Source organism: Colias eurytheme, chromosome 20, assembly GCF_061535395.1.
Source record: "Colias eurytheme isolate Ceu_HAF_F1 chromosome 20, ilColEury1 Martin Lab GWU primary, whole genome shotgun sequence".
In the NCBI taxonomy this organism is placed as follows: Eukaryota; Metazoa; Arthropoda; class Insecta; order Lepidoptera; family Pieridae; genus Colias; species Colias eurytheme.
The window spans coordinates 2,759,952-2,776,619 of NC_142999.1; the positions used below are offsets into that span (position 1 = coordinate 2,759,952).

At 32.8% G+C, this 16,668-nt stretch overlaps 1 protein-coding gene across 1 annotated transcript in view; it reads right to left on the bottom strand.

The window, feature by feature from the left end:
• LOC149899530 (lachesin-like) overlaps positions 1 to 11,568 on the bottom strand; it is a 33,702-nt gene extending 22,134 nt beyond the window's left edge. The window contains exons 1-5 of the mRNA XM_090113534.1: positions 11,468 to 11,568; positions 2,105 to 2,216; positions 1,718 to 1,797; positions 1,418 to 1,551; positions 127 to 329 (exon numbers count right to left, since the gene is read on the bottom strand). Coding sequence (XP_089969660.1) covers positions 127 to 329; positions 1,418 to 1,551; positions 1,718 to 1,797; positions 2,105 to 2,216; positions 11,468 to 11,568 — 630 coding nt within the window. The remainder of the gene's footprint in view (positions 1 to 126; positions 330 to 1,417; positions 1,552 to 1,717; positions 1,798 to 2,104; positions 2,217 to 11,467) is intronic.
• Between the last annotated feature and the right edge of the window lie 5,100 nt (positions 11,569 to 16,668).

The following is a 16,668-nucleotide window of genomic DNA, read 5'->3' on the forward strand; positions in this document are numbered from 1 at the left end:
CTTATGGCATTAGCATCTCCAAGAATAACCACTAAACATTTCTCAAATGTAAAAATTCTTCAATACATTGGTAATATTTTCCATCAAGTGACTCTTTTGCTGCTGATTATATAAAGAACAAATTACCTGTAAATGGCTGGTCAGGGTTAGTTGATCTGTTTCCACCAGCACTCCTCCCCGCACCTCATCCAAGGGGGTACTGCTATTGCCTCTATACCAAAAGAGTTCGGGAGTCACTTCTCCTGGGTTTAGATGTAGCACAGAACATTTGAGAGACAGAGTCTCCCCTGTTTCAAGGAATGTTTCTTTGCTCATCCTTATTTCTGGTGCTGAAAGAAAATAATGTCTAAATACTTGATATAAAATTACCTATTATTAAGTATGTCCTACTCTAATTATAATTAGAGTTATTAATTTATTTAGAAAGGTTTATAACAATGATAGACTGTATAAATAAACTGATAAAAATAGGATAAACATCATGAAATAATCGATAATACAAATAATTAAGTTTACAAATTAAATACTGACGCGAATATTATTAAAAGTACAGTTATAAGTTTGCATAAAACACAATTCAAATCTGAAAGTAAAATAAAACTGAAACGATCGTCTGAAACAATTCTAAAACTAGCAATACAAATATGTACAAGGTTTAAAGTATGAAAATATTATGCATAAATTCAGAAAACTCTATTAAATTACACGAATAAAACAAGACATTTCAAGGTTTTGTAAATTACAAAACACTCTAGAGACTCAGGTGTTCATACACACGGCTTTGTGACTGCTAAATTATTACTGAGTTTTTTGGTAAAGTCTAATTTAACTTTAGCTTATATAGCTATAAATGGTGATTATTAATTTAAAGTAAGTTATTATAATTGATATTGATTTTCGTTTATCCATTCTAGGCTATAAATCAATTTGTGAAACGGGTGACATGTCTGTGTTGTATTTGATACTTTTTATTGTCTGTATATATTTGATTTGATTTTAAATATTTCGTTGTGTTCTGAACTTTATGATATAATATTATACGTTCTTTTTGTCAAAGCATAAATGATAAAACGTCATCAAAAATCTATCTTCTTTATACATACATTGCTGTCTGGTCAACAAAACTAGACGAGGTATCTCATAATTGCTTCGTTCTGAAGATCGTTTGACATAGGTAGCGAAAGTATTGAGAATTGGTTAAAAAAGTAAACGTCTTTGCTTGACACAAATGCGTATTTGGGCCTTAAAATCGTTGAAATTTCATATTAATTTGCTTCACTTTTTTACTGTCGATAGGGAAGCACTTATTGACCACAATCTCGCCTGATGTTAAGCTGACATGTGGTCTAAGATGGAACGCGCTTCCCTAGAAGATACCTGTTCACTCTACGCTTGAATATGTGGATATTGTACTTACCATGCACTATTAATTTAAATCTCCTTAACATAGGCGGATGTGTTGATACATGGCAACAATAAATGCCAGAATCCTGAGTTTTTGCATATGAAAGTGACAATTTCCAATTTTCACCCGCTAAATCTACTCTGTACCTAAAAGAAGAAAGTTTTTATGATCCAAGTTCGTAAAAAATAATATTATAAGAAATTAAAGTTTTTAGTATTGTCGGTCTCGAAGGACCTATTCGAAGAATTTGTTATTTGTTACATTTTTATTCATTTTGAACGTAAAAAAATTAGTTGATAATAATTTACTTACCTTGCATCAGCAGTGTATGTGTCTAAATTTAACGTCAGTAACTCCAAATTTTCATCATCAGATACCCTCAACCAGGATACCTACAATACAGAAGAAAATTAATAAAGTATTAATAAGAAAGCGGTATAAAATGGTACTGCGTGTCTTATTTCCTTAGCCATAAACATTTTACGACCTAATTTGTCGAATGAGGTCCTTAAAATGTTCGAATTCGGACAAAATCATAGTATTTCTGATTTGATACAGTCGATTCTTTTGGCTTGAATAAACTCTGCTATTATATTTAGGAACATAATATGGTACTTTATTCCAGATTTAATTTTTTATTAACTAATAAATTAATACATTTAAAGCTAAATAATAACTCATTAATTACAATAAACTTACAGTTTTATCTCTCAAAGAAGACACCTTGCAATCGAACACCACGGTCGACCCAGTGTCTGCATTGATTATAGTATCCGAGTTTAGGTCTCCTTCGAATGAGGGTGCTTTGAATCTATAACAAAAAATATAAAGATAAAGATAAAGAAGTTTCACTTCCATAAAAAGGTTGGGAGAGAGGTTTCTAATTTTTTTTATAATTTTATAAGTTTTTTAATTCATTATTATATTAATGAACCCTTTCAGCATTTTTCCGTTCTAACACTAGCTGTATATTCTTAATAAATTATATATCTTATACCTAATTCTACATTGTTATTATACTTCAAATTCAATTATTTAATAACAAAATAATCTTAAATTAATTTGTCACGTAATCTTAAAACATGTTATACACTAATTTCTCAAAGTAACTAAATAAAAGTCATTAATAATTTGCTAAAACTTCGCGTGCTCTAAGAAAAAATTCACAGTATATTTACGCCAACATATCGTTTTAAATGGGCCATAAATATTGAATTCTTTTAAAATTAATTTGAATTTCAGTACAAAATGCCGGCATTTTGTACTGAAATTCAAAGCAAAGCTCCGGAGCTTTGCGAATATATTTCAAGGTTTAAACAAGAATTTTACTTAACTTTATTAGTACCGAAACTATTTCAGAGGGTGAAATAAATTTTACATAATTGCAAATAGAAAACGATATTTCTTTATAACTGAATATCGTATTAATTTGACGTCTTTATTAACGAGCCCCATTAACTGAGAGGAAAGTAAGCCAGATTTTACTATCACAAAGTTAAGGAAAGTTCGATCCACACTTCCGCAGAAAAATTACCGAATATTTTACTAGTACTTTCTGTGAAGTATAATTATGTGTTACATTAGTAAGCAGAGGATAATTAAAATACTTAAAAGCTGCTCGCCGTGGCTCTCTGAAGATTGACTTTTTTAACCTAACACAAGCGAAGATAAATCCGATCAAAGTAAAGTTAAATGTAGTATAACCACGAGTATAACCAACACGACCATCATCATCTTCTTATACCTTTAAACTCAGTCTTTTTTTCCTACCAAAGAAGCAATTCTATTTGATCCGACAAACGCCCACAATTACGCTTCAGCCCATAACATGCTTGGCATTGGACACAAAACACTATGAGCACGTAAAAGCAGCACGTAACTGTATGCACTATGCATGTAGCATTTGTTTGCTTTTAGATTACTGAGCTTCAGGCCAAGACAAATGGCAGACGAATAGAATAACGCTAAGAAATAGAAACTGCTGTCGCTAATTATTGACATAAGCTCGGTCACACTACCACTAGCAAAACATCATACGCTTATGTCAATTAGTATCCATAGCGGATCGTATTCCTTTGCGTTTTGACGTTTGTCTCGGCCCTGTGCTCATAACACGCTTGGCATTGGACACAAAACACTATGAGCACGTAAAAGCACGTAACTGTATGCACTATGCAATTATGCATGCATTTGTTTGCTATTAGATTACTGGGCTTATCCGCTGGGACGTCGAGTATAACACGCATTTGGAAGGACGTGTGTGCTGATGCGTTATTATTATAATAGCTGTTGCCCGCTGCTACGCACGCGTGTTCAAATTTAAACTAACACAGGCTTTGGTTTCTAGAATAATTATATTATTAATTGTTTAACAGTTCAATAAAAATGTATCATTAGCGTCATCAGTAACTTTAAAATATTTTTTACAGACTTCCATCACTATTCCTTTATCGAAACACAAAATGTTATTTTACCCTTGTGCATGACAAAGTCGATCTATCTCGTATAGTATGGGATTGAATAAATTGATCTACAAAATAGCTATTTATACCATTTCCATACAACTCATGTATGTATACTAGCTGATCCGACAGACGTTTCTTGTCTTCGCGCAAATTGTAAAACATTACGATAAAATAGTCGACAATTTTAGCATTTACTTAAATTTCTTGAGGATTTATTTCATAAGAATACGTCAAAGTAAGAATTATCGAAATCGGTCCAGTGTTTCACGCGTGATGCCGTGACCAAGGCAAATAGGGATTCATTTTTATATATTTCTATACAGATATTTAGGTACACATAAAACAGAATAGTTTAGTTCTATTTCCAGCCCGTTACCTATCCTGTTAAAAAATCAGGACACTCATTGTTGCAGTAAATACTAAATAGCATTTCGTAGTTCGTACCTATTATTGATCCCCGACACTACAATGTGCAGATTACAGACTATGTGTTTCTTCCGAGGCTTTACTTTTAAAATTTTATGAAGAAATACACACAGCTTTTGCATTTGTTTACATTTTCAATATTTTTTGTTTTATTTAAGACTAGCTTTCCACCCGCAGCTTCGCCCGCGCAGTCAAAGAAAAACCCGCATAGTTCCCGTTCCTGTGAGATTTCCGGGATAAAAAGTAGCCTATGTCCTTTCTCGGATATCAAAATATCTCTATACCAAATTTCATGCAAATTGGTTCAGTAGATAAGGCGTGATTGAGTAACAGACAGACAGACAGACAGACAGAGTTACTTTCGCATTTATAATATTAGTATGGACTAGCTGACCGCCCGCGGCTTCGCCCGCTTTGTCTAAAACCTATAAATTATACACTAAAACCCCACCTATTAAATCACTCTATCTATTAAGAAAACCGCATCAAAATCCGTTGCGTACCTAGTTTTAAAGATTTAAGCATACAAAGGGACATAGGGACAGAAAAAGCGAATTTGTTTTATACTATGTAGTGTTAAGGAATGAGAAGAAAATATATACCCTATAGCTCACAATTTTCAAAGTACTAGGAGATTATAAATGACGAGCGTTACAACTGAGCTAGTAAGCTGTAGTCTGGAAAATAGAAGCCTTTTGTAAATATTATAATTTTAAATAACGCACTCAAAGCAAATCCCTTTAAAGTGAAGTTGATAATGTAGATTTATAAAATACAGGTTTAGATTTATTTTGGCTTAAAAAGAATTGCTTTTGTATGAATATTTATGACCCTTTGTAGCACAATGTATGTAAGTAGGTTACTGTGACCAATGAACTGTATTTTTTTTTTAATAAATAATAAAGAAAATCCAATTTACCGGTAATTTTATATTTTGTATATTTATTTACTAGCAGAACTTCGCGGTTTTGCCCGCATTGCTCCGCTCCTATTGGTCATAACGTGACGATTATAATACAGCCAATAGCCTTCCTGGATAAATGGACTATCTTAACCAATCTTAACAGTAGAATAAATTTTCAAATCGGACCCGTGGTTCCTGATTTTAGCGCGTACGAGCAAACAAACAATTAAACATTTCAGCTTTATAAAATTAGTTGATTTATGTTGTTAAATAAATAGATAATAGGTACTTTTATGTTTATTTTAAACGCTCATATACAAAATAAAAGTTTTATTGATCAAACAATAGATATATTAATCGTTTAACATGAAAATCGGTCAATTGCGAGGCTTGTGCATCGAGTGTCAGAACAGTAAAGTGCTCTTGCAATTGTTATACTTTTGATGTCCATTTTAAAAGGTATTCAACAATACTTTTGATATTTTTTAAACTTAAAATTAGACAAACGAGTATGTGGTGGTAAGCGATTCCACAGTCCATAGGTGACAGACGTGTCCGAAGATAAGCGTGTGTGTATTTGAGTGATACAAAATTCAAACTCAAATATTTATTTGTTCGATAAGTTTCAATAAGACTTCTTCTAGAAGCACTTTTGAATCATCATAACATATTTTTAACATTAATTAGCACCGATACGGAACGCAGTATCTATGGAGAAGAACCAGCAAGAAACTCCAAAGTTGCTCTTTTTAAAATCAACTCATCGATTACAGAACTTAATTAGATAAATATAGAAATATTATTTAGTATTTCAAAAACATGGAATTATAATATGCAAAAGAAGAAGAAGATTCAAAGAAGTATTTCCACTAAAATAACATACTTATTTAACCTACACATATTTATTTTATGAACTATAAACCCCTTTAAACACAAACTTAATACGAAACTGTTTAGTTATTTAGGTTGGAAACAATATTTTCTTTGAAATGATTAAAATCCTATATCGATTCAAAACTTCGCACATCGGATTAAAGTTAAGCTGATTTGAGAAATAGCTCAACGATAAAAAGCTATGAAGCGATAGGTATAATTCAAAATTTAATACTGAAACAAGTGCTACGTAAAATATAAGGAATCCAGGTGTATCGTAAAATGATAAATATTTGACAAGTTTCACTGTGCCCCGCGGTTTTACCCGAATTGCTCCAATCTTGTTGGACTTAGCGTGATGATAATTATATATCCTCCATAAATGGGCTATCTAACACCGAAAGAATTTTTCAAATCGGACCAGTAATTAGCGCGTTCAAACAAATATACAAACAAACTCTTCAGCTTTATAATATAAGTATAGATTTATCTTTAATTAATTAATCATATACATTTTTTAAAATTTCCTGCAAATATATAATTATATCAACGTCAGTTACGTTACAAAATCAAGACATTTCCTAAGCAAAAAATTGCACAGTACGTCTCAAGAGAATTTTCATATATTTACAAGCCCAGAGCTGCAGTAATTTTATTACAAAACCTTAGAGTCTACATTAATTGGAAAAGCTCAGTGATTATAATTTAAGCTGTAAGTGTAATTAGCCAAGTCTTTGTTGATTTCAGTTACGAAATGAAAATTTATAATTTTGATCTGACCTTTTTGTCAAGGAAGGATGGGAAGCATTATAGTACAAGATCCCAGGGCCGTCACACAGATATTACTTATCTTTTACGGGGACTCATATTGATGGAATTTCACTTATCTCGATGACTTTTTAATAATTTTGAGAGCTTTAAAGCGTCTGTTAAGCAAAATGGCCCACAGGAAGTGGCTGGGAGTACTGACATCTTATTTTTAATTGTATATTCTAAAACATATGTGAAAATCAGCCATGAGGAAATACGTAAAGTCAGTACTGTTTTTATCACCTGATATCTGGAAATTGGCCCATTAACCGAGCTAGCAGGTAGGCGTACGATGGTAGCACATACTAACACTACCCAATCGTGACGATTTCATCCGTCAGAAAATAGGTGAGGTCTAGCGGCCCTGCCCCCCTAGTCAAGTGGCTTTCTGTTAGCGTAGCGATCAATAGAATACACTACGAATGTATGAGATTGACGTAGGTAGGCTGTAGATAAACGTATCTACAGCTTACGTCAATCTTATACATTCGTAGTCTATTCTATTAAACGCTACGCTAACAGAAAGCCACTTGACTAGGGGGGCAGGGCATCTTACTCTACAACCATAAGAGCGGAGCAGCTATGAAAAATGTTGCGAAGCGGGACGAAGGATCGCAGACAAAGTTGCGTGGCTCAGCTAGTCTTAATACTTTCATGCATAATAATTCCGCATCGAATTGCAATTAGGTTAAAGCAATATAATAATTAACTGCGTGTAATTCTCATAATATATTCACCGTCTTGCTTACGTTGGCTGTATGTCATTGATAGGCATGATCCAATGCATAATATTGGTGGTAATTAATGGATTAATAATACCTTCGGTATTTAGCGTGGGGCTTTTGTGGGATAAAAGATATTATTACTGGCTTATCACCCGCAGCTTCGCCCGCGTAGTCAAAGAATAAGCCGCATAGTTCCCATTCCCGGAATTTTCGGGATAAAAAATATAACTATATTATTTAGTTATATTTTGCGTACTGATCGTGTATAGTTTGGAGCGAAGACGCAAACATCCGCGTTATAAAGTATACGCGATCAGTACGCAAAATTCGTGTATATATTGTAATCACAGACTTAAAAACAGCATTACAATATATACACGAGCAGTTTCCTATGGTTGCGTTCTGGCTATGTATAGATTGGAAAGACGCTCCTGTGTGCTAATCCAATTATATGTTTGCCAAATTTCATGATAATCGGTTCAGCAGTTTTTGCGTGAAGGAGTAACAAACAAACATACAAACTTTCGGATTTATAATATAAGTTAAGTAGGATACTAAGTTCTAATCTATTTCAATAGCTATAGATCGCTTGTGAATCTTTTACTATCAATTCATTCAAGATTTTGTATTTATAACAATTGTAGTAACTTTCCACCTCGTCTGATGTCTTGTAGCCGATATTATCAATCGATATTTTATGTATATGAAAATGCAGCTGAATAAGTTCGAATGTCGTACTTCCTAGAGTTTTTTTGGCTCAAGGAAATGCCTTTTACTTGCTTTTTTATGTGCTTATTTTAACTAATTTAACAAAATATAATGAATGCTGTGCTGTGCTGTTGTTCTACGTATAGCCGAAGAAGCCTTGATCACGTGTTGGCCGTGCCATTCTAATAATAAAGATGATATTGCGTATTTTCCCACGGGATAAGCAGAAATACAAACGTAATTCACTCATAATATAGAGTGTGAAAACATTAATGGGTCCCGATATAGACTTCAGCTATTTAGATACTTTTTAATAACTGTTTCTGTATTTTATAGCAATAAATATTGATAGAATATCATTATTTTAATTTAGGAAAAGCTTTGTCTATTCAATTCACAAATGCCACATCACACCTCACAATTTGTTTATGCATCTTGTTCATAATCAATGGACCAATAAAAAAACAAATTGCTCCATAAAACAATAATAACAAAGATTGAATATAAGTAATTTGCAACGGAAACGTGTCGTCGATTTGTAAACAATCCCGCTTAATGTAAATTGTGAAATATATAAAATACAGCCCGTAAATTCGTATGCAAAATATTTTCAGCGAAAAACTGAAACGAGCTCTGTTTTATTCAAACAGGGGAACTTTACAAACGTGACATGGATACGAATTAATTGTCCTCGTATTACACCGTAGTGTAACGTTGTTTTTTAAAACACCTGAATTAATATGTAGATTACAAAGCAAATAATTTTAGCTTCATTAGACAGGTGGAGTTTTAAAGGAATTAGAGCTATGAATACCATTGCTACCAATAATTCGTTTACATAATCCAAGTGATGGCCAGGTAAGTATTAAAATTTTAACCTGGATAAGTGGCCAGGTATATAAGATTTTAAGCAAGATTTGTTTAAATTTTATTTTCGTAAAGACAATTTTCAACGAGAAATTTAATATAATCTTCAGTTTATATTTACTTCAAAATTGCACATTACATTTTTAACATTTATAAAGTATATTATCAAAACTGCGACCAATTTATCACCTACAAACTGTAAAATTGCAAATATTCCCAGATACACATCGGTGTAACACACAGCCACGAACCATACTGAAAGGCTCTTCATTAAACTGGTAAATGAGATAACGTGGCTCCGTATCGCTCAAATTAGTTTCGCGAACCTTAGCTGATCACTCTATTTGTTAAATAGGTCAATTGTGAAACAATATTTCGATTGAGATATATTTATTTGTTTTTAGGTTCTCGGATTATTTAGTTTTTTAGGGTGATTAGTTTTTTCGGAAGTATTTTAAGTACAGATATTAAATACTGCTTCACTAACTCAAACAAACAAACATTTATTTATTTATTCAATTAGACTTCTTCGAGAAGCACTTTTGAAACGTCAATACATATTTTTAACATTTACCACCGATTCGGAAAGCAGTATCTATGGAGAAGAACCGGCAAGAAACTCCATAGAAAATAGAACATAGATCACTTATTTGATGCATGCGCTAATGGGGTGCCCCTAAGCACATAAAACCGAAAGAGTAGAAGAAATTTCGATTACATAGGCGGGATCACGAGTGGCCAAGAGGCTAGGCGTTGCCCCGGTAATGCAAAAAAACGCTGGTTCGATTCCCGCATCGTGTTTGAATTTTTTATATTGTTTAAAATTTATCAAAAATAAAAATGTGTGCGTGTACACGTAAGAAGTGAAACTTCTTTGTGACCTTATTTTTCAAAAAATAATTTACTATATGCAACTTTATAGAAATACGTCGAATCACGCGTGGTAGATAAGAAAAAGATGGCGCGTAACGGAAAAATGTCACGCGTAACGAAAAAATGTTACACTAAATTTTTTTCTAACCCCGATAAAGAAGTTTCACTTCATAAATTATCATGCGCTGTATTTAAATAAGTATTTAAAGTGATGCTACATAAAAATTATAAAAGCCTTTAAATTTTTACGAAGTTTCAAGGTTTTATCCACATTTATTTTGCTCTTTATGTTATTAAATCTCTCCTAATCTATATTACGTTTATTATTACGTTCAATAATAACACAGAACATGATATTTATCAATCTCAGTAATAGTCTTTTCTGAGATTCAGCAACTTTTTAATTCGATATCAGTTAAGCAGTCCGATCCTTACAGCCTTATCCCAAGCTTTCAAAATAATATATCAGAATAAAACACAATATTATATTACGATAAAGTGATATTGGAAAAGCAAATAAACCGGCATTATTACCGTTTTATTGAATTTTAACGTCGCTCTTTAAACTGCTTTAAAGCGTACTGCGCAAATCTCACTGCCATCAAATGCGTCATAAATTTTATAATGCTTGTTTTAGTGACGCAATGACAATTCTGTCGACAACTTCAGTTGTTCGTTGTTTTATTGTTGCTTTTTAACATGAGTAACATGAATTAAATTTATTTATTTCAGTAGCGTAGTCAAACGAAACCCATGGGAATGAATTACTGTTTCCCCGCAAAAAGTATCCTATGTCTTTCTCTAGCCTTCTAACTATATTCAGAGACAAAATTCAACCCACGAGATGCTCCGTTGCGACGTGAAGGAAGTTCAAACAAACAGACAAACACACTTTCGCATCTATACTATTAGGAAGCATAGCACATGTAGTATGCATACGTTGTTCTCTGTGAAAATATTTTATGTTACGGTGTTTTTTTCGGGTCGTAAATTCGTGACATACTTGATTCAGTTAAAGTCTAGGAAATAAGAAATTCCATGGTCATAAAACGCATGCTCAAAACTGATTTTTAAAAAGGCTATTTCCAACTCCAACGAATTTGGCATTTAAATTTTGTTATGAATTTCCTTGCTCCCATTCTGTTATTCCAATGAGGATATTTCCCTCAGTTTTCTGCATCAGGATTCCAGTATGATAAAGATTTAAACCGTTAAATTACAAATGTGTGATTTGATAGCTGTACTTAAACTATAACGTATTCTACGAATATACGGTATATTATAACGAAAATTTTTATCATTGAATATAACTAACTAACTAGAAACTTCCTTGTCCCTTAACAAAACCGTTAAAAAACACATTTATAATTTTAATTATATAGAGATAAAAAATAATTAATATAATACTCACTTATCATGAAAATGTTTATTACTCGTGGCATACGAATCGAAGATGTAGTTCAGCATTGGCGAATCTCCCTTCCGTCGCATTCCCTTAGGTTTTGCAGTCATCGGTCTACGGAATACCGTCACTAAAGGGCTCTTCGATGTAAAGGCTTCAGTGCTTGGTGCTTCTGTAAAGAAATGGTTGGTAATTATTTCAATCATTACATAGGTCTCAAACTCAAACATTTATTTATTCAATTAGACTTCTTCTAGAAGCATTTTTCATACCATATTTTCAACATTTACCACCTCTGTAAGGTTGATAATTATTTTTATTATTTTAAAGGTACGTTTATGTAAACAAATTTTAATCAAGCTCTCTACTAAATTTCATACAGATATGATCAGATATTTTTGCGCGAAAAGAGAGAATGTTTTCATCAACGACTTTTTCAATATTTGTAATTCCCGCTAATCAAAGCAACTCTGTAACCAATTTCATATAGACTCCAAAACATTTTATGATAAAATACAACAATAATTCACTACAAACTCTCAAATCAATGGTTTATACCTATATTAGTTAGTACCTACCTAGTCAATCAATTCTTAGATACTACTAGCGGTCCGCCCCGGCTTCGCCCGTGGTACATATGAAAAATAGATGTTGGCCGATTCTCAGACTTACCCGATATGCACAGAAAATTTCATGAGAATCGGTCCACCCGTTTCGGAGGAGTATGCAGACTAACATTGTGACACGAGAATTTTATATATAAGATTATACATAAACAACATATTTTTATACTGACTGTAATACCTTGAAGAAAATTCCGTTTTTAACAGGTATAGATAGCTTTTGCATACGATAAACCTTCATGATGTTTTTCAATGTGTTTTTAATCAAAATTATGTACCTATGCTATTGTTTTTTTTAATCAATTTTGTAGTTTCAAATGTAAATTATATAACTTTCTATCAATGATTTAGCTGCCATTCAATAACATTATAAATAAATACCTGTAGGTTGTGGTGTAGGGCCACCAACCACCCTCGTCAGCAGCGCCATGAGCAGCACGGCGCGCCGCATGCCGCCGCATCCTACCCGCTTAGCAGGCTCTCTGGAACAATAGATAATTATTGAATACTAGCTACTTATCCCGAGTAAAGCAGGTCTTAAAATGTTGACCGTGGCTAGGAAAATATGTAGCTTTCAAATGTTAAAAATAAATAGTATTAGTTTTAGATACAAAAGAATGCGTTTACAACAGACCATAAAATAATACTACAGGATAATGCTTGCGTTATTTGCAAACAATGCTTTATACTATAACTAGAGGTCCGCCCCGGCTTCGCCCGTGGTACATATTTCGCAATAAAAGGTATCTCCATCCTTTCTCGGGTATCAAAATATCTCCATACCAAATTTCATGCAAATTGGTTCAGTAGTTTAGGCGTGATTGAGTAACAGACAGACAGACACTTACTTACAGAGTTACTTTCGCATTTATAATATTAGTATGGATTAACCAGTTAATATTCGTCATTCAAAAAAATATAGTCTAGATGTGCTCTAGGTATTAGATACAGAATCCTGAATTAATAATATTATATTTCATTTTGCAATTAATATAACGATATACACGATCTATCCTACAGTTAAGGAAATTAATTAATTATTACAGACACTAATGAATCCAAATCAATATTTTTACGAAAATTAATAAATGGACAATATTGTTGGGTTTAAGATAGTATACTAAACGTATTATTAACTCGTGTAATTAAATTTAAGAGTTGATTAAATCTATACTAATACTAGTGGCCCGCCCCGGCTTCGCCCGTGGTACATATGAAAAATAGATGTTGGCCGATTCTCAGACTTACCCGATATGCACAGAAAATTTCATGAGAATCGGTCCACCCGTTTCGGAGGAGTATGCAGACTAACATTGTGACACGAGAATTTTATATATAAGATTATAAAGAGGAAAGGTTTGTAATTATGTATATGTATGGTTTTCACGCAAAAACTTCTGAACCGATTACAATGAAATTTAGCACAGATATAGAGGGTAACTAGGATTAACACATAGGATAGGTTTTATCCCGGAAATTTTTAGACCTATGCGGGTTTTTCTTTGTAAACGCGGGCGAAGCTGCGGGCGGAAAGCTAGTTGATTTATAAACAGATGTCGTATTTAAATATTCACTAAACACCTGTCTCTCTCACCATGAGAGGGTATCACTGTAAATCAGTGCTGTAACATTATTGTTATTATGCAAATGCTGATTTGCTACTGTCCATTTTACCAATCCACAACCTGTTATCAAATTGCTGCAATTTTTGCTTTTGTTTCCTACTTTCCTGTAATAAATTAAGAATTATAATAAACTAGCTTTCCGCCCGCGGCTTCGCCCGCGTTATCAAAGAAAAACCCGTTCCCGTAGGATTTCCGGGATAAAACCTATCCTATGTCCATTCTCGGGTATCAAAATATATATATACCAAATTTCATGCAAATTGGTTCAGTAGTTAAGGCGTGATTGAGTAACAGACAGACAGACAGAGTTACTTTCGCATTTATAATATTAGTATGGATTATATTAATTCTAGTAGGTATCTGGTATATGCGATATTATGTCAGTACAGTCCTTCAATACAACAAGCTTATAATATACATAGAGAAATGTTATTTAAACTAATATTTTGTACCGGACTCGATTAACCCTAGCAAACCCGGGAAAAACGGCTAGTCTTCGCTATTTAGCAATTACTTTTAGTATAGTTATTTATGTGGGTCTATGACGTCATGCAGTGGCCATGCTTTACCTCTGGAGGACAATTTTACGATGGGTCCCTGATATATGTGTATTACTAGGTTAAAGGGTTTTCTTATTGTTTTGTACTAATAATTTACGAGGTCAAGTGCGTTATTTTTATAGGTTCCACCAACTTCTACTATATGAAGTTATCTTATCTTATAGGAGTAAGTTAAAATACAAAAATTAATAAGTTTAATTTCTGTGACGTAGTAGGTATGTGGAAAAAATATAGCAACACAAAATTTCTAAATTTTTATTAAAATTCAAATTGCAATCACTTTGTAATTAGAAAATCTCGAGAGCGGCTGAACCGATTTCGTTAATTCCTTTTTTTATGATAGATATTCCTTGAATAACGAGGATGGTCCATAAAAGACAAGTCAAAAAAACATATACTTGTTCCACAGGAGAAGCCGGGGCCTCTATTTTACAATAAAATACATGTGAATGTAACAATAGGCACAAGCACAGTATACGCAATGTATTACATTGTAATAAAAAGTCATCCAAACAAACGCACTTAACGTCACGTTTTTGAGATGTCACGCGTATTTAACAATTTATTTAAATTATTACGCCTGTTATCTATACGAAAAATATATTATTTCCCCAATTTTGTGTAATGAAACAGGATTTTCAAGAGGCAACCCTAACACAAGTACACTCGAAACACCATTACAAGCGCGGTTTTCTTTTGATAAATTTCCCCTAATTTTGGATTGATATACTTCCACACAAAGGTTTTGTCAAGCGTATTATCAAAACCATATGAAAGTATGAGAAATATCGGAAAATGGTCTCGAGGTCGATAATGATACGAATCTTTGTAAAGTCGTTGTCGATCAGCTCGACTGATGTGTGGGCGACTTTATCATTGTTATTTTGTAGAATACTTCATAAAAGAAGCCTACTCTTTAATCTATTGAGTGGGTTATTTACTCGTACCTATATGTTTTAAGTAATTATGAGTATTGTATCGTTGTTAACAGCGTTGTAAACAACAATATTTAAGTATTTCAATAAAGACTTGTAGATGTAATTTTGTGAATTAAGTGGAACCTATCTATGAAATAAAAAAATCAAAATCTGCGTTCATAGGTATTTGAAATTATATGATAACGATGAAGATAACATTCATTAGAATAAAAAGGCGATATGTTGTTAAACCGAGCTTATATCCCTGTTTCAATATAAGGTTTGTAATCAGATAGAAAAATATATTATTCCCAGGCGCGGTCTACGATATCGAGGCTTTTAAAAAGAGAGTCTACCTCCAGCTTAAACAGTCAGTAAGACGTCTTTGGACACGTCTGCAGATGCCTATGGACTGTGGAATTGCTAACCAACAGGCGATACACATGCTCGTTTGCCTACTCTTCTATAAAAAAAGTGTCACATAAATTATACAAGGACATAATGTACCTTAATAAACCGCCTTTCCACGTACACAATAACATATTGCTAAAAGTCGCTCGCAATAAACTCCCTTTCAATCTAATTGAAATGATAAACATAATTTGGTTGGATTGTGAATACCCGAATAAAAGGAAATTACGTAAATTTGTCCATTTTCATTACTCTGGGCGCGGCGTTAATACCCTGATAGCTTTTGTTAAAGAATGTATTTAAATAGACCATTTTGTTTAACCTTTTCTTAAGCGAAACGAATCAATTTAAAGCGAATTGTATCATGCGAACTATCGATTTTCTTAGTCTATTATAACCTTCTTGATGAATTAAATGGGTTAAACTCAAAATATGACCTAATATTTTGGAATCAAGTAGTAGACTAATATAATAATTCATGGTATAAAAAGAGATCTAGATTGATACAAGAAATGAGTATAAATCTATGTATACAAAATCCTCGAGTCACAGTATTTATAAATGAACTCGTTTATTCTAACTTGCGCGAATTTCATAGTTATTTTTAGTTTATTCTATAGATAAGATATACAAATCTATAACTTTTAAAGTCAGCCAAGTAAAAGAAATCGTCTTTCAACAACTTTCAACAATTTTCCAATAAAAGACTATATAATATAACAAATTTACTTGACCGCATACTTGCGCTATTTTTCTACAAATCCACGTAACTTTACAAACATCAAATACTAAAACTAAAGTAATCCTGCCAAATAAAAGCCTTAAAATTCCTGTACGCAAGTAATTTACTCGTCATATTATGTCCAATGTGTCTATGTACTATACAATATAGTACATGTATATATTGTCCCTTGGGCCAACCCTACCCTTTTAACTTATCGAAATGGAACGCCAACCACTGGGGAGGAATTCTTTTATGAGTACACACTACGTATGTTCTGTTAATGTATTGCAATTCCTAGAATTTCGGTGTTAAATTTAGATATGTGATGTCTATTACGTTGTTAATAAAAG